This window comes from Lolium perenne, chromosome 1 (assembly GCF_019359855.2).
Source record: "Lolium perenne isolate Kyuss_39 chromosome 1, Kyuss_2.0, whole genome shotgun sequence".
In the NCBI taxonomy this organism is placed as follows: Eukaryota; Viridiplantae; Streptophyta; class Magnoliopsida; order Poales; family Poaceae; genus Lolium; species Lolium perenne.
The window spans coordinates 119,989,728-120,011,484 of record NC_067244.2 but is presented as its reverse complement, the minus strand read 5'-3'; the positions used below and the strand labels follow the sequence as shown (position 1 = coordinate 120,011,484).

General features: G+C 43.1%; 1 protein-coding gene across 1 annotated transcript; it reads right to left on the bottom strand.

The window, feature by feature from the left end:
* Positions 1-14,377: 14,377 nt before the first annotated feature.
* On the bottom strand, positions 14,378-21,408 carry LOC139832956 (uncharacterized). The gene is made up of 4 exons (XM_071822958.1): positions 21,110-21,408; positions 19,906-20,863; positions 15,519-15,676; positions 14,378-14,705 (listed from the first exon to the last, which is right to left on the bottom strand). Exons 1-4 carry the CDS (start codon positions 21,406-21,408, stop codon positions 14,378-14,380), a joined length of 1,743 nt encoding a protein of 580 aa, XP_071679059.1.
* Between the last annotated feature and the right edge of the window lie 349 nt (positions 21,409-21,757).

Here is a 21,757-nt window from a genome sequence, read left to right as displayed (position 1 = left end):
GCATTAAACACCTCTTTCCTATAATGAACTTGTTGAGTACGCTCGTACTCATCCCACTCTTAAATCCCCTGCTTAGATATGGAGGCATCGAAGGAGGATCTACAGTGCAACTCGAAGGCCGAGGAGTCAACAACTACTTCAAGAGACAGGACCCTGTTAGAGGAGTCAGATACCACATCCAACAAGGAGAAAACCTAGTTTAGCCATAGAAGGGAACTAGCTTCCTAAACTTAGCTCCTATTTAGCTAGAATCTATTCATAGCCTCTCTAGATAGTTAAATACTCTACAAATAGAGTTCGTGATAGGATTAGACTACGAGTCGTTCTTCTGGAGTTTATTTGCAGATTTACCTCATTGTAAAGTAGGAGGCTGTGATGATCTTATGTAACAGAGTCAATGTTGTAATTCTATAGACATGCCTTGGACCCGCATATGTTTCTGTTGTACCACTCTGAGCGATATAATACTAGTGGAACGGTGTTTCATTGGTGTTATATCAGACTTGCATACTACACCATGCAGTGGTATGCCGGGTCACCACAGTTGGTATCAGAGCAAATGCTTTGACCTTAGGATTAAAACCCTTTAAATGAGACCTATAGGATTGGTAGTGTCTATAGGAAGTTGTCTTCGTTGAACCAAATATTCTTATGACTTGAGATGGATATTCACTTGAGAATAATCCTGACACACTTGAGTCAACATTTCTTACCTAGCCTACCAAGATAAAGTAAAGTTAGTCAGCTAATCCCAAATATGTAGTACACCATGAAGTCCTTAAACAATAGATGAGTAGATCACGGTTGGTATACAATACTTGGTAGTCCAAAGAGAGGATACAACCATAAGGAAGATATCCTATTGGAAGATGTATACCAACACCTATTATGGTTAAATAAAAATATTCAGATCTGTAATAGAAGTAATATCAAGTGATGAAGATAATTAAGATATCCTAATAGAAAATATAGACCAAGTTAAGTAATGAGTAAGTAAATTATCCAAACTTGTAAAACAACTGATAGTAAGTGATAAAAACAAGTGATATGAGGTAGTATAGACCATGATGAGTCAATCATGGGGAATAAGGAAGAGTGATAGGAATAATATATGTCTACTTACATGGTAGAAATAGTAGTCACATATGATTCACTTGAGATTCATTATGTGATGGAATAGAACATCATAAACATTTAGGAGGAGAACAATAAGAAGTCAAGTGCTAAACAAATAGTGCAAGAATTGTGTTCCAAAACAATAAGAAGGGTGCCAGGCACATCATAACCATAGTCTTATGATAGTATAAACACTTAGAAGTATAGGAGATATATCCTAATAAATAGGTGTTTAGAGTAGACATGATAGAACCTAGACATATCATGTGAGATAGTCCTCAATAAAATGAAAGTTAAGTAGTACTTCCAAAGAAAATTAGGTTAACCTTAACTATCCTAGACAACTTTGTTTCAAGTTTATCTCATTGCAATTGTGCAATTAAGGTAAAAGTTGAGACAAATCATAGAATCCAATATATTCGTGCTAAGTATCACGATATAAACCTATCTTATGTGGTGTTATATACTACACATCTCAGCCTGATGTTTAGAGATGTCTTACTCAACTAGTATATTCAGGCTTATAATGGTGTGTAATATATGCACAAAGCTGAATCTTCTTGGATTTTCTTGGATCTTAATTGTTTGACTAGATCCATACTTGAAGTTTGACTTTGATATGCAATTGCATGTTGCTATATCAAGTTCTTACTTGATGCTATAGATCTAGAGGATAATAGTATTCGTGTGAGGAAGCGACGAATTCTGGAAGATTCTGAAGACAAGATGAAGGTTCATCAGAAGAAGGAGTAAAGTTGTGGGAAACAACCACAAAACTCTGAAGGAAGTACCCACCAAAACTCATGCTTAGCCTCAACAGAGGAGTACTTTAGTACGGAAGAAGCATGAAGGTGAGAAATCTGGTGATTATGGTGAAGCTCAAGCAGAACCATAGTCATCATAGAAGAGGGAATGCATGTGAAATCACTTAGGATACTATATTCATAGTGTCAGCTAGTGGTTTTTCTGCAAAATAAACCCTGAATGAAGGAAGATGATATATGAAATCATAGCAGATGTAAAGAGACCATAGTTGGTATCAAAAGACCATAGTTGATCTAGGATCAATACTGCGAGATAAAATAGAAGATGTCTCATCTAGTTGATCAGAATCTATAATAGAATCCATTTTTAGATAACAAATAGTCACAATTGGTATCAAGTAGCCCACTAGTGGATTACTTGTATCAAGAAGTTGTGAACAAATAAAATTTTGTTAGCCAAATAACAATGACCTATAATCATTTAGTCGAAGGATTCACATTGGATGTCCACAATTGAGTGGATACACCACAAAGATACTTCGCAAGACTTTAGAAGAGTACAAATCATAAACTAGACCTAGACCAATATTCTAACCATAAGTCCAATGGTTGGAAGAAAAAGGAGTTGAAGACCATAAGAAAACTCTAAGGGGTAGAGTAAAGATTGAGTTGGATGTACAATGACTCAATACTTTGAGCAAAATAGAAGAAAAAGGTCTGAACTGAGAGGAAGTTCAATCTTATTTTCATAAGATTATCAAACACCACTTTCAGAAGGATGTCAGACCAGAAGCCGAGGTTTATACCTCGAGGAAGTAAGAAGTGGACTATAACTTGAGAAAGTGAGTAGTATTTACTCAGAAGTACGAAAGCTCAAGTAAGTTAAGCATAAAGAAGTTGGACGAAGAAAATGCCATAGACCAAATACACCTCAAGAAGGCCAAAGACTGAAGGAAATTGACCATACTAGAACCACGGACTAAAAGAATGATTCCTTTCATGGAACCTAAATAACCCAAAATAGTTAGAGGTATCAATTATAAACCATGAGTGGATGGACTAAATGAGTCTAATCCATTCTTAGAGGACTAAACCACCATGATCAATTCCATAGTAAGTACCTTACCAAGTACCATTATTGCAGTAAGGGAAAACAAAGACCTATTTATCAATTAGGAGACTGTTGTTAGATTGGTCTTCAGTCGAGACTAGCAGCATCAGAATCAGTCTCAATCATTGAATCTTCAATGAGAAAGGAAACAAGCTTATAGAGTTGGAAGAAATCAAGGAATCAAAATAAGAACCATGGTTCAGAGACAAACCCTAATGGATTCCAGGAAGAGTCTGGACAAGAGATATATTCAATTATATACAGTGAGATCACCAAGGAGTTTGAGAAAGGATGTAGTCTGCACAAGTCAGATCCACACTCCGAAACGTGAGAGATATCAAACTTCGAGGACGAAGTTTAGTTTAAGGGGTAGAGACTGTAATATCCCAGGTAATGGGGTTACAAAATTAGAGGAAACAGATGTGTGCATTGCATTCATGCATAGAAAATCTAGGGAATTTTCGCGCTTTAAAGTAAAACGATCACGATGGAATCGAAGTTTCACTTGACCTTGGTGGAATTGAAGTAGCTCATCAAGTCAAGCGCTACAAACCTCAATGTGACTTTGTTAAAACTTTGTTTTGGGTAGAGATGATTTGATCTAAGGGGTTAGATCAAATGGAATTAATATTCAACACAACAACACTTTACTCAATGATCAATTGCTTGATCTTATAAAAGATTATAAGATGGTAATCCTTGTCATAACATATGAACATCTGTTCAATTACAAACCAAGTAAGAATAAAATGGAGAAACCATTCTTTACTTATCTTCTCCATGTCTTAAACTAATCCATGCTCTTACCATAAACCCTATGATACCCATTCTACTTTAATTTTGAAAACATGACAAGGAGATCAACTCTAAAAATATATATTCTTACCTATTCTAAATTATTATACATCAAACCCAGAGAGGTGAGAGTTCTATATTATTTATTAGAAAAGTAATAATAAACCTGGAGCTAAACCTTGGATATACATCCAAGTATTCAAATCATCATCTTTAAGAGGAACATTAGGATATTATTCAAGACAATTCCTAGAGAGAGAACCTAATTAAGTTAAACCTAGATATTGATGATCACATCAACCTCTATGGAGCCTAACCTTAGGTTAGTATTAAAGACATTCCCAAATGAGAGAGCCCAACTATACTAATTCTAGCTTGACCTATTTAAGAATCAAGGACAACCTTTGAACTAAAGTATTAGGAACAACCATTTCATCTTGGAGTGGTGAGAAAACCTAATATCACATGGAATAATAACATATCCATAAATTGATAAAGTAAGGAGGAGATTAATTCAACCAAGATAGCCAAGTGGAGTTGTAGACTTGGTACCTATTGAGATATGGTGAATACACCATAAACCCTAGAATAAACCATACCTTTGTAAGAGAGCTCAAGCTAAGGTGTTACCCTCAAGAAAGTTAAGCCAACAATTGAATGTGAGGGAGAGAACTATCCATATAAACCCTGATGATTATATCATCATTGCTAAAGTAGAACCCTAACAGCATATCTCAGGCATTCTCCTGGGATATAAGCTATTGAGACAACTATAGCCATGTCCACCCAAGAAACTATAAGAGAGATATTATACCCTAGTTGATCAAGACAATGCTTGACCATGGGAGTGCGAAACTTAATTAATGAGAGATACCTTAGGAAGCCAAACCTTGATCATTATAAATTGAGTGATGATCATAAACCCTAAGAACTTGAGGAGGAGATATTAAGACCAAGTGGATCATGCCTAATCCATGATCATGCTTTGGAGAAATAGGAGAATAATCCAAATGCTAACACTTATATGGCTAGTAGATCCTATTCACCACATGAAATTATTTGGGTGATCACAAATATAAACCTAGTACACATTTGAGTTCCAACCCACATGCCATTAGGTGAACCTCATTAAAACTCTAGAATTGATCACAAGCTAAATCTTATGCTTCAAATGTTGAACCTAAGATTCACATGATGCTAAGTACTATAATTCAAACCATATGTGTGATCAACCACTTATCCTTATAATTAGACCAAACCATGAAGAGGGTAGTATTTATATTTCAAGGTTTTATTAAATATAATACTAGTGCCACCTTTGAAATATGGTTATAATAAAACTTACAATACCCTAACAAGCAAGTGCTCACATAAAATTATATGCAAGTGACAAATTCCCTAAATTCAAACCAAATCTTAAAACAACCTTTAAAATACTTTGAGCTGAAAGTATCAACTATCATAATCCAAATATTTGATTCACAAGAAAAATGGAAATTATAATGAGAGCACAAAATCATGATTAATTAAAAATTGCAATAGAAAGTTCATACAAAAAGATTAAATGAACATTCAAAAACAATTCAGTATTAGAATGATCTTCTTATTAGTCCCCAGTAAATTCCAAATTGTCAAACACCTGTAAAATAAGAAGATGCAAATTTGAATTAAAAACAGAATTATAAAACCAGAATTCAAAACAGAAATAAAAAGAAAATAGAAAAGGAGAGGAGAGGGACTTACCTGGACCTTGCCAGCCGTAGAACCCTAATGCCTCTCCGCGCACTCAATCGTCCTCTAGCCCTCTCCATTCTTCGCCATCTTCACATACTGGCCGTCGGCGTTCATCAAGGAATCGCCCATTCCGACCACCCCGGAGTCCATAGAGTGGGCGAGTAGTTCCGCCACGTCGCGTAGATCGTCCAGTATCAAGGAATCGAGGAGTGGAGTGCTCAGCTGGGAGAATTTGGGCGTTCCCTTTCTCAGGTGATCCTCGGATTTCTCGTCGGAGAGCTCGACTCCGGCCACCACTGGCATCGTCGACCACCGCAAACAAACCAGGGTGAGTCAGCGCATCGATTGAGCTATGATTCGCTTCCTGTGTTGCATCCTAGCTCCATTTGGCATCTGGGCCGGCGAGCGCCGCCGCGGTATGGTTCGCCGGAGTCTCTCCGGTGACCATTTCTTGGCGGCGAGACTACCATCATCCTCAGCGCGGCAAGGTGCGTCTAACGGAACTAGTTGGCCATCCTCCCGTGGCCCAAATCGCCGTCGCCGCCGTTCGCTGACCCGATCGGGGCTGTTTGACCGGCGAGGTGACGTGGCCAGGGGAACCCACCGTGGTGTTGACTTGGTCAGGCCGTCGTGGCGGTGACAGCATCAGCCCCACCGATTAGTGATTTGGGTGGGTATGTTAGCCGGGTGTAATTAGTTATTTCCTTTTAAATTTTAATTCAATAATTACTGCAACTTTGCAAATTTGTATAAAATTCATATTAAGTCAGAAAAATATAAATAAGATATTAAAATTCTTAGAAAAGAAAACTCTATCCAATAAAAATATAAAATGAAATTTTTATTTTTAATAAAAATTTAATTATTTAATACTTGATATTTAAGCCTTTAATTTTAATTCTAAATTCAGTTAAAATTCAATAATTAGGAAAACTTCATAAAATAAATAAAAACCATTAAGTAAATAAGGAAAACATTAAAATTAATTTTCCTTTTCTATTAACTTATTAAATCCTTATTAAGAGGATTTAAAACCCTACGGAAGAATCTCGGTGATCACATGGGTACGTGAGCACGCCCTGCATATCCGACACGTGTCTAACGTCGTCTGTTTTTCCGTTTGATAGAATCTTTCACTCCCCACCACCCCACTAACCCACCATGAGCGACCCGCCGTCCCGCCGTCCAATCTCTTCTATCCTCTCGTTCCTATCAATCTCTCCTCGTCTCCAGTTCTCCACACCTAGTCCTCTCCCCCATCGCCGCCGCCGCGCAGACTCTCCACCCCACTTGGTCCTCCACTACGGGCTGCAACTCCTCAGCACCTGGCCTCTGTTATTCCGACCATTGTGGCCTCCCCTACCTCGAGATCCTCAGCGCTGCCCTCCGATGAGAAGGTGGGCTGGTGGGGAACGGACGCTTCCATACGCATCTCAACATCGCGTGCAGAGCCGAGCTGAGCCGAGGCTGGCGGCGCTGGTACGTTCGCTAGTCTAGGCGAGGTTGGAGGCAGTGGCCCCGTTCCAGGTGACGCCGGATCGTATTCCCCAAATCAGGCCGCATCTCTCCTCGCTGCCTCCGCGCCGCTCCCCTCGCTGCCTCGCTGCCTCGCTGCACTGCTCTCCTCGCTGCCTCCTATGCGCCGCCACGCGCCGTTGGACCGCATCTCCGCGCGCGTTCACACCCTCCCTTCGCGAGCTGCCGCCGTCCGGATCAAGAGGTCGATTCAGTGGCCGGCAAGAGCAACGACCGCCTGGATCAAGCCATGCGTGAAGCACTTGGTGCATGCAGCCACCATGATATCCTTGGGTGAACCGGCAACAACCAAGATCGCCACCATGCCCAACGCCTTCTTTCCACGAGCAAGCTCAGGTATAATACATACATCAACATCTTTGTACTCCAATCTACAGCTTCCAGCTAGCTACCAGTTAGTTCCAGTTAGCCGATAATGTGAGCACTTTGATGTACAGGATAAGATGATGGTCATACTTGTGAAAAAGTTTTTGGCAGGGCTGATTTGATTGTACTGAGTGTTCTGTCTAGCTGAATTGAAATATCAGTTTTCATACATACGAGGCTGATTGTCTAGTAAAGATAGGTGTTGTAGGACTATATATTCCTTGGTCTGATGCACTTAAACAATACAAGTTATAAGCCCTTGATATTATAGAAGTTGTCTCAAACTCTCAATATTAAGGAGTAATACATGTGTTGCATGCTGATCTGTATCTATATGCGTGCCTCTCTTCTCTTCTGATCTGTATGTTTTGGTGGATTGCATGATGTGTTTTACTGAAACCTGTATTCATTAGTAGCAGGAGTTGATTGAAAAGATTGTAGAAAATTACAGATTCAATGTTTGTAGTTACCTGTTCCGGTATGCAGAGATTGTGTCATCTGTCAATAGCGTAATAGGCTAGCAGACTGTAGGAAATGACTGGTTGAGTGACACGACCCATTTATTTTTAGGGAAGGGAAAAAGCTTGAGTAATTTGTTGTTTTGTTGTTTACCTCGGGGTGGGTATTGTAGACCAGTAGCTAGCCTATAGTAAATCCTGATGTATGCACGCTACTGTAACGTAATTTTGATTGTTTAGTATAACCTGGCGTATATACAATCTGAAGATTATGTTGAGTTCTCAGTAAATGCATATGTACATGATGGAAATAGATTTGGTTCCATTTTCAGTGCTACAAACAAGTAAAAATTAACAGGATTTCATATAGCCTTATGTTCTTGCTGTTGACCAATTGGTTTAAGTTAGATGCTCTCCATCTCTTACGAGTAGAACTTTACACCTGCTGCTTCTTTTCTGAAAATAAAAAAGGCTCAGCTTATTGACCCAGCAGTCCAATATATGACTGTTATTTGCACTTGGTTATTTGGATATGTGGTTAGTCGTCTGGATCTGATCATCTCTAATGGCAATTTATCTCTAAAATGTTGTCTAGTAATATTTAGTAAGAACTCTCCTTTTTTTTTGTTTAATTGTTCATAAATGCTCTGATGTATTCTGATTTATCGTCAGGCAAAGGTCACAAGCTCTATTCTTCAAATGGATAGCATTTTGGATATTGTCAAGTTACACTGGGATGAAGGTTACATAAGCTGCTTCATGGGGTGTGGCAGCTCCTTGGTTTGGCTTGGGTGTCAATCTTGTGTCGCTTGTGCGGCGAGATTGGCGGCCCGGTCGACGCGTCTCAGCGTCGGCCCTGGGGTCGTGGTGGGCTCGGAGATGAGGCGGGCTGCCGGCTCAGTAGACTACTTTATTGTAGTTTTTTTTTCAGATTTCGGTGAAGTTGTTCAAAATTGATGAGACGCAAATATTCTTCATCATGAGCATTTCATAAATTTTATGCATCTTTTGAATAAGTCCAGAGGAAGCTAGTTTGGATTTCATAATGTTGGTTATAGCTATCATTTGCTGCGCCGCTAAGTCGCATGAAACCACCAAAAATCCTTAATTAGCGGCTGCCACAAAGGCTGCTAATCACATATGTGGCCAAAGCGGCAGCTCCATTATTATCCGCTGGACGGGCCACTTACATCCTGAACTAGAGCGTGGAGCACATCGCTGCCAGTCCACGTGGTCACATGATAACAGGCAGAAAAAGTACTCACGCCACTCACAAAAGGTACTCACGCCGTGTGATCGCCTCACAGCAGAAAACGAATCTCAAGGCTGATCCAACGATGGCTAGACCGTGCTCACGTACCCCTCTGATCACTAAATCCACTCTCTAAAACCCTAAATAATAATTATCTTAATTATAAATTGTTTTAAAATAATAAAATACCAAATTCCATATTATTTTATTTTCCAAGTTATTAATAACTTCAAATTTAACATGAAGTTATTAATCATAGAATTAAATGATAAATAGCAAACCCTAAATTCCACATGGAATGATAATACAACCATATCATTTCATGTGAAACCCTAAACCCTAAATTCATTTAGAACCTAGTTCCATTATTACATGTGAACCCTAATTTGCTTCTAACCTAAACCCAAGGTTAGAACAGGTGATCATGGTACTTTATTTCAATTCATAGAGCCATCATTAGCAACTAAAGACATACCTATGTCCACTTACAATATAGAACCCTATCACCAGCAAACTAGTATTCCATATATGCATACCATTCAACCAAGATAATCAATTAGGATCAACCCTAGTCCTTATTACCAAGAATCTTATCCTTATTTATCCATATTTAGCATCACACCATTGTGATGAACCCTAATAGCAACTATACCTACCATTTTAAATTACATTCCCTACTCCACTAAACCCCACTAGTGTTGGATACTTATCAACCATCCTACTTAGGAGCCAATTATTCCTTACTTAATAGAACCAACAGTAAAACCTAGACCACTTCAACCCTAATTGATATGCTTCTTATTATTTAAGAAGTATGTTCTTCAAAAGTTATTCTTTTGAAGAAAATAGAGAATCATCACCAACCCTGCTTATAAGGACCTATAAACCCTAGCCAGCTATCACTAGCAAGATAAACCAACCTTGACAACAACCATGTATAATGAATTGCTTAGGATGCCTAGGCTTATCTTAACCTTACAAGCCCTTGGTGTTGATAAATCCAACTTTGTTGGGATCCATCTAATACTTACTCCAGAAACTAGTTGAAACCATAGTAAGCCATCGAACTCCACAAACCTAATCATCATACTTCTTCATTATTAAATAACATGTTCTTCAAAAGTTATTCTTTTGAAGTATATGATAATTAATCATTAACCATGCCATATAGTGCTAAAACCAACCACTATTCATTACATGTTAGGATTATACCCAATATTATTGTTGTGTGCTATTAGTGTTACTATTATGATATATTACAGCACCTGTTTATGATACCAAGCAACCAATCCTGAATAAGAACCTCGTTTGTGAATCACTCTAAAAGTGCAACACACCCTGAACAAATCAATTCAACTCACTAATCCTAAATCATCGGGGTTAGGTCACGCTTAGAGCGATTGCATCTCATTCTTATGCATTATTGCATCCTTGCCAATCTTTTAAACATCGTCCTTACCGGACGATGATGCTATTTCAGAATTTGGAGTTTCTACGTATCGAAGACCTTGTCTACATAATCTTGCAGTCAAGAAAGGCAAGTTCATCACTTGCTCATGTCATTTGAGTATTTCTATCAAATTACTTGCAAAGTATTATGGTTATCACTATTGCATAAAAATCAAAACCACTACTTTCATAACTATGAATATGACTATGTGGTGGGCAATGGAACCATGGATTGTGTTGATATGGTGGAGGTTCCATTGCACGGGTTTATATCCATCTAGGATTAAACAACAAATGTCGCCAGTGATTCTTGTGCCGTAATATCCGTGTTAACCATAAGATCCGGAGTGGGACAGAGTAGTCAAAAGTGTTTCCACCTCTCGTTCATCAACGGATGCGCTTACCGTAGCAGTTGTATCTTGCGGAGCAACTTGTGGGTGGGGAACCCATTCTAAGTCCCCACGGTTATGCTGTGCATACCGTAGCGGTTGCGGCTTGCGGAACAACTTGTGGGTGGGGAACCCATTCTAAGTCCCCACGGTATTGCGGTCTATGATGGGTTGCAGCTACCGGCGAAGGAGTTTGGTTCGATCCCAGACTGTCGTCGTGGTCGGGGTCCACCCTGAAATATATGGGAATAATGGGACCGGCGAGGACCCAGGGTCGGGGCATGCAACAAAGGGTGGGTGTTCGAGGTAGCGGAGGAACATGATTGGCTAGACCTTATACCGGGCCTCACACCAAAGGAAGTGTGGACGAGAACTAGACTCGGTTGACACCAAGGTTAAGATCTCTTATGGGTAAAGCAACACACCTCTGCAGAGTGTAAAGAACCGTGACCTGTCACTCCCTGTTCCGGGATATGGAACTGCGAACGCTGCCGGAAAGGAGCTCCATGAAGTTCTAGTAAACCGGTGAAGGCTGACGGACATAGTTCTTCTGAATAAAAGCAACCTTTTTGAAGAAATGGTTATGAAAACTTGCATTGGTATTAGACTTTCTGGTCTAATGTTGTAGCTAGTGCATTAAACACCTCTTTCCTATAATGAACTTGTTGAGTACGCTCGTACTCATCCCACTCTTAAATCCCCTGCTTAGATATGGAGGCATCGAAGGAGGATCTACAGTGCAACTCGAAGGCCGAGGTGTCAACAACTACTTCAAGAGACAGGACCCTGTCAGAGGAGTCAGATACCACATCCAACAAGGAGAAAACCTAGTTTAGCCATAGAAGGGAACTAGCTTCCTAAACTTAGCTCCTATTTAGCTAGAATCTATTCATAGCCTCTCTAGATAGTTAAATACTCTACAAATAGAGTTCGTGATAGGATTAGACTACGAGTCGTTCTTCTGGAGTTTATTTGCAGATTTACCTCATTGTAAAGTAGGAGGCTGTGATGATCTTATGTAACAGAGTCAATGTTGTAATTCTATAGACATGCCTTGGACCCGCATATGTTTCTGTTGTACCACTCTGAGCGATATAGTACTAGTGGAATGGTGTTTCATTGGTGTTATATCAGACTTGCATACTACACCATGCAGTGGTATGCCGGGTCACCACACATCATCTTCTGAAAGCCTGGACATCCTCGATCGATGTTTGCCCCCTCCGTGGGTACTTCGGGAGGCACTCCCTTACGAGGCCCTTCGTCGCTCGCTGGACCGGTCTGCCGCAGATAGCCGTTTCTCGAGAGTGGCTTGCTCCTTAGACAGGCGCTCCCGATTTTTCTCCAATATGGAGCGGTAAGCGTTGAGCGTGCCAACCGTGGTTCCCGCCGAAAGCGGTGTGTTGTTGAGCACGGCTGCCTTGGCTGCTGCCCACTCTTCTTCTGTAATGGTGTGGTCGCTATTGTCATTGCTGGCGCTATCCCCAAAACTAGCCCGCCTGCTGGAACGGGGGGTGCGTTCTCCGTCCCCCCTATTAGCGACGTAGACTTGGAGGGACGCCACTCTTCGGGTGTCTCCTCGGGCGACGCTGTCGATGCTGTCTTCTCCCGACGAATAGTAGGCGTTGCAGATGAATGGCGTGTCGCTTGACCCTAGTCCATGCCTGGTGTCGCAGTTCATGCAGTAGTACGAGGTCATCTCCGAGGGCACGGGGTCATCAGACCCAACCGACATGGAGGATGCCGAACGAGGAGTCGATGGCGCGGACGGACTCGACGGGTTTGTCAGGCCAGTCGAAAGGTCGGGTGTCGATGACGCGCTTGGGCTTGTCGATCTGGAGATAGGAGATTCCAGCAGCCGGAGGATTCCTTCTGAGTTGACGTTGTAGTGGACGCTCCCGAACGCCATCTCCATGTTGCCTTGCAGACCAGAGAAGGTGGAGCGAGACGATTCGCTATGCGGGGTGAATTCGTAGGAGCCAAAACGGATCGGGCTTCCCAGATGAGGCGATGATGGTGCTGATGAAGCTGTTGATGACATGACGGGTTCAGCCGATGTCCGATCTTGTGTCGACAGGGTTCCCACAGACGGCGCCAATTGTCGAGGGTACTCCTCGCCAATGCCCTCCGATAGGGGCTTAGGGTTGATGGAATCCTGTAGGCTGACACGAGACATCGGTTCACAGACAAGCGGGGAGAGCGATTTACCCATGTTCGGGGCCCTCGATGAGGTAAAACCCTTACGTCCTGCCTGTCTGTTCTTTGATTATGAAAACAATGGGTTACAATGGGGTGCCGAATAGTTCGGCTGAGATCTAGTCGAGATTGCTGTTGCTAGGGTTACCTAGCTCTAAGCTTTTCCTGGCTAAGATTGCTAAGATTGTTCGTGTCCTTCGGCAGCCCCTCTCCTGGTCTTTATATAGGAGGCCAGGTCTCAAGAGGTCTAACCGAATACGACTAGATTTACAGTAGTTTAGATCCAATCTTTCCTTGTTTGTTCGCTTCCTTGTCTTGCCCGTCAAGGAATCTTCTGGTGCGCCGACCTAGCGGCCCATCTAGTCTTCGGGTGTCTTCATGGGCCTCCAATTGGTCAATACAGGATAGGGCAACGTCGGTTACTTGAAGGGTAGTGCCCACGTCAACATTTTTTGTGAATTTGTGTAATGTTGCATTCATGTTTATAAAATGATACAAAATTGTCAAAAATTTGCTGCGAATATGAGAGTGTGATGCTATCACGATTCAAGGCGTATGTTGCGATACTTGTTCTCATGAATTTTTTGTGATACTACATTGGTGTTTTGAATGCTAGAAACTCTATGTTTTCGGCTACGAACACCTGAGCGAGATGCTACAACGATTTTGGGCATCTACTGTAATTTCTATGCTTGATGTTGCAACGATGCTACAATATAATTTTTTTTGTTACAACCGCTCCGGGGACCAGGGTTTTGCTATAATATAGTACAAAATATTGCTACGAGGTCTCCCACGTTGTCTCTGTCGATGACTCCGACGAGATCGGCTTTGCTACAATAGCAGAATCTTTTTTTCTACGAGATCTTTGGTGAGGTTTATGTTTTTTTTTTCTACAAGATCTTTGGTGAGGTTTATGTTTTTTTTTTTTGCTAGGGGTGAGGTTTATATTGGCTCTGGGCCGGTGGATCCGACGTTTTTGATGCAGCCCAGCGCTTCCCCCTAGCAAGGAAACCGAGGACCCATGGCGCGCGCAAGATTCGGGGACGCGGTTGGTAACCCATCAAGCTCATCCTCCCTGCAGCAGCCAAAGCCCCCTACACGGGACACTCGCCATGATCCCGCCCCACGGAATCGACGAAACATAGGCCGGGCCATAGTTGGTAACCCATCAGGTATCATCGCAGCGCGGCATCGAATCCGTCCATGCATCACGCCGGCACGAGCGTACGTACGCCGTCGTACGCACACCGTGGTCCATGGCTCCACGTTCGCCCGTTCACTGCACGCAGCAATCGCATCGACAGCGCCGGCCGGCCGGCCGGGGGGCCATCGATCGCCGCCCACAGCTTCTCACGCTTGTGGCCGCGCGCGCGCGCGAGCCTGCGCTGGACGGGCGAATTCAATTGGCAGGACCGTACTACTAGATGGATCCGGTGGGTAGGATGGTCGCCGTCGATCCGGTTGTGGGCGTGCGCTAGATTCTTTGCGCGCTCGTGGCTGCGCGTGCGCGATAAGCGGTCGCAGTCTGAGAACGGCCTGATTCCATGTCCCGGACTTCAATTCGTGAGATTGATGATCGGTCGATCAATCCATCCATCCGTCGTCGTCTCTTCAATGCCTGCGCCCTCTTGTTCGTTTCTTGCAGGCGTCGTCGGATATATCGATGCTGTGTGCTAGCTTCAGTCAGTCCCACTGGCAAAACCATGGGCAAGGATACCGACGAGTTTTCACTTTTAAATACCGGCACCGTGAACGTCCAGAATGCAGCTGACAAATTAAGCTCAGCTCATCACTGTGAAACTCCCATACGTGTTCAAAGTAGGCCCGCGCTACGCGTCGGCCGACCGATCCCGCCCTCGGATCGGTCGCACCACCGTCGTCCGTTCCAGTCATCGTACGCTCCAGAATTACCCCGCGGAGATGTCCCTTTCATACGCTGCGGATGTGTCAGGAGACTGTTCAACGTGGTTGAGAGGCATGCAGCGGTTCCAGACTTTGCATGCATGGTCGACAGGCATGCTTTCAACAGTAAGGCTGGCTGCTAGCTACTGGCTGTCTTACGTGAGTGCGCAAGCTTGGTGGTGCATGGGAGTGTTCACATGAGTGGGTTCCACCTATTCTGTTGAATATATTAGCAATTTTCTCCATGATTTAATCAAATAAAACATTAGATAAAACATGACTAAAAAGTTTGATATTAAACTAGTCATGCAAATCACCATAGAGTAAAGGAGAAACATGTCTAAACTGATTGAGAAGAGCAATATGTTTGCTGACAATGAACCTGAACTTGTTGCTAGGAGAAGAAAGAGGATAATGATCTCATAAAAGGAAAGCAAGAACACATACGGTCCAGAAGAGGAACCAGCGTTGCCGTTGTCGCTGTTGAGAGCCATGTCGCTGAAGAGGTTGCTGATGTCGGGGAAGAAGTCATCGTTGGGGAAGTAGTCGTCGGCCTCCGTGTCGATGTTGAAGCCAGCAGTCGCGGTAGAACGCTCCCCAAAAACCTTATCGCCTCTCTCCCGTACAGGATCACAAGAGACAGGGTTCCGGAGGCCTGCTGTCCCGTCCAGCGGTGCACACCGATAGACGGGATGGAGAAGTCTTGAGCGGCGGCGCAAAGCTCTGGAACCGAGTGGTAGGCGCATATGGTGCTGTGTCTCGTAGTGTATCTCTGGAGAGGAGCGACCTCTTTTATAGGCACAGAGAGAGGAGTTGAACAGGCCACGCGAGGAGATGAAACGAAGGGCCAGGGAGGTGAACCGAACAGCCGGCCAGCTGAATAGCCTACGTATTCAAAACCCACTGAAAAACGTTTCAATTTCTAGCGTCTGTTCATATACCCGTTCATGAGTGGCAAAAAGAAAGAGAGAGAGGCTCTCGGCTCGAGGCATTCCCGCAAACCGCGGCGCACGCGTCGTGACGAGGCGAGCGAGCGGCGGCGTCGTCGGAGGAGGAGCGCGCGTGTGGCCAGCTCCTATTTCCTCCTATTATTTCTCTCTTACAAAAGGTATGAAGAGCTCCCCTTATAAGCTGCTCCAACTCTTCTTCAACTAGCAATGTGGGACTAAACTTTTGTCCCACCCCTGCCATGCATGAATGGGCCATGTGGGCCTCTAGGATTTATTAGGAATTTCTGGAATATTTATTGTGTTGATCCAATATGGACCAAAATTCCAACAATCCCCCACCAGATCCTAGAGGCACATAGAATTTGCCTTTGGTTCCAAAACATTGTTTTATATACCGGTACTATAGCGAAGACTGTTAAGTTGAACTTTCGCCAGAACTCTATGCTACACTAGACTGCTACTTGAACAGTGGACTAAGCCTTGAACTGCAAGTTTTCTGCTAATCTAGCTTCACAACGAGCCTTGACCGGTACTAGGCCGTCGCAGGGCTTCCCCGCGGGTGGAGCTTATGCGTCATACTCCATGGCCTTTCATGAGTTTATTAGAAAGCACCCAACTCTCATAGGTTGCGACGTTTTAACAACCAAACTCATATAGGTGTGTTCTTCAACGGATGTTCTGCAGGACAACATCTGTGCTTAAATAAGCAACTTAGAACACATTAAGATAAATCAGCCTACCGTGCAGATTAGGAAAGTATTGCATCTTTTACGGAGTGGTATCATACAAGGAGTAAGGATACTTTCCTCTCAGTTGACATACAGCTTGTCTCCCAGTTCTAATTCACGGGATCTCCGATCACATAGAATGGGTTACCACTGTGGACAACTTAAACGGTGGGTCTCATACACATCTCCTTTGATGCATTATCTATCACGTTACGTGATAGACCCTTCGTGAAGGGGTCTGCCAAATTTCTAGATGTATGGATATAATCCAATGCAATAACTCCGGAGTTTCTCATTTTTCTGACAGATTTTAATCTCCTCTTCACATGCCTTGATGACTTCATATTATCCTTAGAACTGTTAACCTTGATGATCACAGTTTGATTATCACAGTTCATTGGGATAGTGGGTATTGGTTTCTCAACCACAGGTAAGTTCATCAAGAGTTCACGAAGCCACTCTGCTTCAACAGTGGCTGTGTCTAGTGCTGTGAGTTCTGCTTCCATTGTTGACCTCGTTAAGATGGTATGCTTGCAAGACTTCCAAGAAACAGCGCCACCACCAAGTGTAAATACATATCCACTAGTGGCCTTAATCTCATCAGCATCAGAAATCCAGTTTGAATCACTATAACCCTCTAGTACCCTCGGATACCCGGTATAGTGAATGCCATAACTCGCAGTGCTTTTTAGATAGTGCATCACTCTTTCAAGAGCATGCCAGTGATCATCACCAGGATTTGAGACAAATCGGCTAAGTTTGCTCACAACAAAGGCGATGTCAGGCCTCGTAGCGCTAGCCAAATACATCAGCGAGCCAATAATCTGAGAATATCTCAGTTGATCTCTAGCTGTCGTTTTATTCTTTCTAAGCAGCACACTAGGATCATAAGGCGTTGGACAAGACTTGCAATCGCTATACCCAAAACGACTCAAGATCTTTTCCACATAGTGAGATTGAAGCTGTGTAATCCCACCATTGTCATCCTTCAACAACTTGTTTAAGATTACATCAGCTACCCCAAGATCCTTCATCTCAAAACAGCGAGATAAGAAATCCTTGGTCTTCTTGATGATATTCAGGTTGGTTCCGAAAATCAGTATGTCATCGACGTATAAGCAAAGAATGACTCCTTCGCCCCCACCATGGCGATAGTACACACATTTATCAGCTTCATTTACAACAAAGCCTTCAGCAGTTAAAGTTCTTTCGAACTTCTCATGCCACTGCTTAGGTGCTTGCTTGAGACCATATAAAGACTTCAATAATTTGCACACCTTTCCTTCTTGACCATTTACTACAAATCCATCTGGCTGGTCCATGTAAATTTCCTCATCCAACTCTCCATTTAGGAAAGCTGTCTTAACATCCATTTGATGAATGAGAAGACCGTATGAGGGAGCCAGTGATAGTAGTACTCTAATGGTAGTCAATCTAGCTACAGGTGAGTACGTATCAAAGAAGTCTTCACCTTCCTTTTGGGTATAACCCTTGGCCACAAGCCGTGCCTTGTACTTTTCAATTGTACCATCATGCCTAAGCTTCTTCTTAAACACCCATTTACATCCTACGGGTTTGCACCCATAAGGACGATCAGTAATCTCCCAAGTTCCATTAGCCAAAATGGAATCCATCTCACTTCGGACAGCTTCCTTCCAAAGAGTCGGCATCTGGAGATGCATAGGCTTCTGAAATAGAAGTGGGAGTGTCATCCACGAGATACACAATGAAATCATTACCAAAGGACTTCGCAGTCCTCTGTCTCTTACTCCTTTTAGGAGCTTCATTGTTATCCTCCTTCAGATTCTCAAGGGGTTCTATCGGAATGGTGGATTCAGGAATTGTAGCGAATTCCTGGATAGATGTACTAGGCATCCCCTGATTCGATGAGCTAGGCATATCCTTCATGGGAAATATATCCTCAAAGGAAGTCGCATCATTCGACTCCATGATTGTACCAACATGCATGTCGGATACCTCAGACTTTACTATCAAGAATCTATAGCCAATGCTATGAAAAGCATAGCCCAGAAAAACACAATCAACAGTTTTTGGTCCAAGCTTGCGCTTCTTGGGAATTGGCACATTGACTTTGGCCAAACATCCCCAAGTCCGTAGGTAAGTGAGTTTCAATCTTTTCTTCTCCCATTCCTCGAATGGATTTATCTCCTTATTCTTTGTGGGAACTCGGTTTAGAACATGACATGCAGTCAATATCGCCTCCCCCCACCATGCCTTGGAGAGACCCGATGTGTCTAACATGGCGTTAACCAAATCAGTTAGAGTGCGGTTCTTTCTTTCGGCCACCCCATTTGACTGAGGTGAGTAGGGAGGCGTCCTCTCATGGATTATACCATGCTCCGCACAAAATGAGTCAAACTCATTGGAGAAATACTCTCCACCACGATCAGACCTAAGTCGCTTGATCTTTCGTTCAAGTTGATTTTCTGTTTCAGCTTTATAGATTTTGAAGAAACTTAACGCTTCATCCTTCGATTTCAGAAGATACACATAACAATATCTAGTTGAGTCATCAATGAACGTCATGAAGTATTTCTTTCCACCTTTTGTCAACACACCATTCATCTCGCAAATATCTGAATGTATGAGTTCTAGAGGTGCCAAATTTCTTACCTCCGCAGTCGTATGAGACTTGCGAGGTTGCTTAGCTTGAACACACACCTGACACTTAGAACCCTTTACATTAGTGAAACTTGGAATTAAATTCAGTTTAGCTAGCCGCGTCATACAACCAAAATTAACATGACAAAGACGTGAATGCCAAACATTTGTCTCAATGTTGGTGCAAATATGATTAACAACTTTATTACAAACGTCTGACAGGGATAGGCGGAACAAACCTCCGCACTCATAGCCTTTACCAACAAAGGTTCCAAATTTTGACACAACAAATTTATTGGACTCAAACACAATCTTGTAGCCATCACGACACAGAAGCGATCCGCTAACAAGATTTTTATTGATAGAAGGGACATGATGCACATTCTTCAGGCGCACGATCTTCCCCGAAGTGAACTTCAGATCGACCGTACCAACACCACGAACAGTAGCATGCGAGCCGTTGCCCATCAACACGGACGAAGTCCCTGCGACCTGATAAGAAGAAAACATGGAGATATCAGCACAAACGTGTACATTGGCACCTGTGTCAATCCACCATTCAGGAGAATGACATATTGAAAGGACAGTAGGAAATATACCATACCCAGCATCCTTCATCTCAGTGTCTCCAATGACAACATTGGCCGTCTTGCCGCCCTTTCCTTGCTGACGCTTGTCAAAGCGGTTTGGGCAATTGGGAGCCCAATGATCAGGATCACCACAGACGTGGCTTACTCCTTTCTTCTTATCGGTCTTCCTTATGAAATTGGTAGACTGTGAGGCCTTGTTCTTCCCATCAAATTTTCCTTTGCCATCATACTTGTTCTTGTTCTTGGACTTGTAGGATTGGAAGTTCTTCTTCTGTACCAAGTTGGCACTAGAACCTCCCTCAACACCTCGAGCACGTGTGTCTTTTGCCCTTGCCTTTTCTTCCACGTCAAGAGACCCAATGAGATCCGTAGTGGAGAACTCTTGTCTTTTGTGCTTCAGAGAAGTAGCAAAATTCCTCCATGAAGGAGGAAGCTTGGCAATGATACCTCCGGCAATAAATTTGTCCGGCAACACACAAGTGAACTGCTCAAGTTCCTTAGCAATGGACTGTATCTCATGAGCCTGCTCAACGATGGAGCGCTCATTAGTCATCTTGAAGTCATAAAATTGTTCCATGACATACAGTTCACTGCCCGCATCCGAGACCCCAAACTTGGCCTCGATTGCGTCCCACATATCCTTGCCCGTAGAGATGGACAAATACGAGTCAACAATGTTCTCGCCAAGAACGCTGATGATAGCACCCCTCAGAAGGGTGTCGGCATCCTCAAAAGCTTTCTCCTCGAGGGGAGTAAGCTCTCCTTCAGGCTTGCCCTTAGTGGCGTCAAAGCATCTCATGGTTGTAAGCCAGAGAATAGCTCTCGCACGCCACCTCTTGTAATTCACGCGCTCGAAAGGAGGAGGCTTAAGAGATGAAGCAAAGCTAACCGGGGAATAATGCCTATAAGGTTTTTGGATTGTTGAATATATTAGCAATTTTCCCCATGATTTAATCAAATAAAACATTGGATAAAACATGACTAAAAAGTTTGATATTAAACTAGTCATGCAAATCACCATAGAGTAAATGAGAAACATGTCTAAACTGATTGAGAAGAGCAATATGTTTGCTGACAATGAACCTGAACTTGTTGCTAGGAGAAGAAAGAGGATAATGATCTCATAAAAGGAAAGCAAGAACACATACGGTCCAGAAGAGGAACCAGCGTTGCCGTTGTCGCTGTTGAGAGCCATGTCGCTGAAGAGGTTGCTGATGTCGGGGAAGAAGTCGTCGTTGGGGAAGTAGTCGTCGGCCTCCGTGTCGATGTTGAAGCCAGCAGTCGCGGTAGAACTCTCCCCAAAAACCTTATCGCCTCTCTCCCGTACAGGATCACAAGAGACAGGGTTCCGGAGGCCTGCTGTCCCGTCCAGCGGTGCACGCCGATAGACGGGATGGAGAAGTCTTGAGCGGCGGCGCAAAGCTCTGGAACCGAGTGGTAGGCGCATATGGTGCTGTGTCTCGTAGTGTATCTCTGGAGAGGAGCGACCTCTTTTATAGGCACAGAGAGAGGAGTTGCGCGTCGTGACGAGGCGAGCGAGCGAGCGGCGGCGTCGTCGGAGGAGGAGCGCGCGTGTGGCCAGCTCCTATTTCCTTCTATTATTTCTCTCTTACAAAAGGTATGAAGAGCTCCCCTTATAAGCTGCTCCAACTCTTCTTCAACTAGCAATGTGGGACTAAACTTTTGTCCCACCCCTGCCATGCATGAATGGGCCATATGGGCCTCTAGGATTTATTAGAAATTTCTGGAATATTTATTGTGTTGATCCAATATGGACCAAAATTCCAACATATTCT

Coding starts and splice junctions, on each gene's coding strand:
- LOC139832956 (XM_071822958.1), bottom strand. CDS start 21,408: ATGCGCCTACCACTCGGTTCCAGAGCTTTGCGCCGCCGCTCAAGACTT. Junction 20,864..21,109: donor GCTGGTTCCTCTTCTGGACC/GTATGTGTTCTT, acceptor AAAACCTTATAG/GCATTATTCCCCGGTTAGCT. Junction 15,677..19,905: donor GGATTGACACAGGTGCCAAT/GTACACGTTTGT, acceptor AGAGGCGATAAG/GTTTTTGGGGAGCGTTCTAC.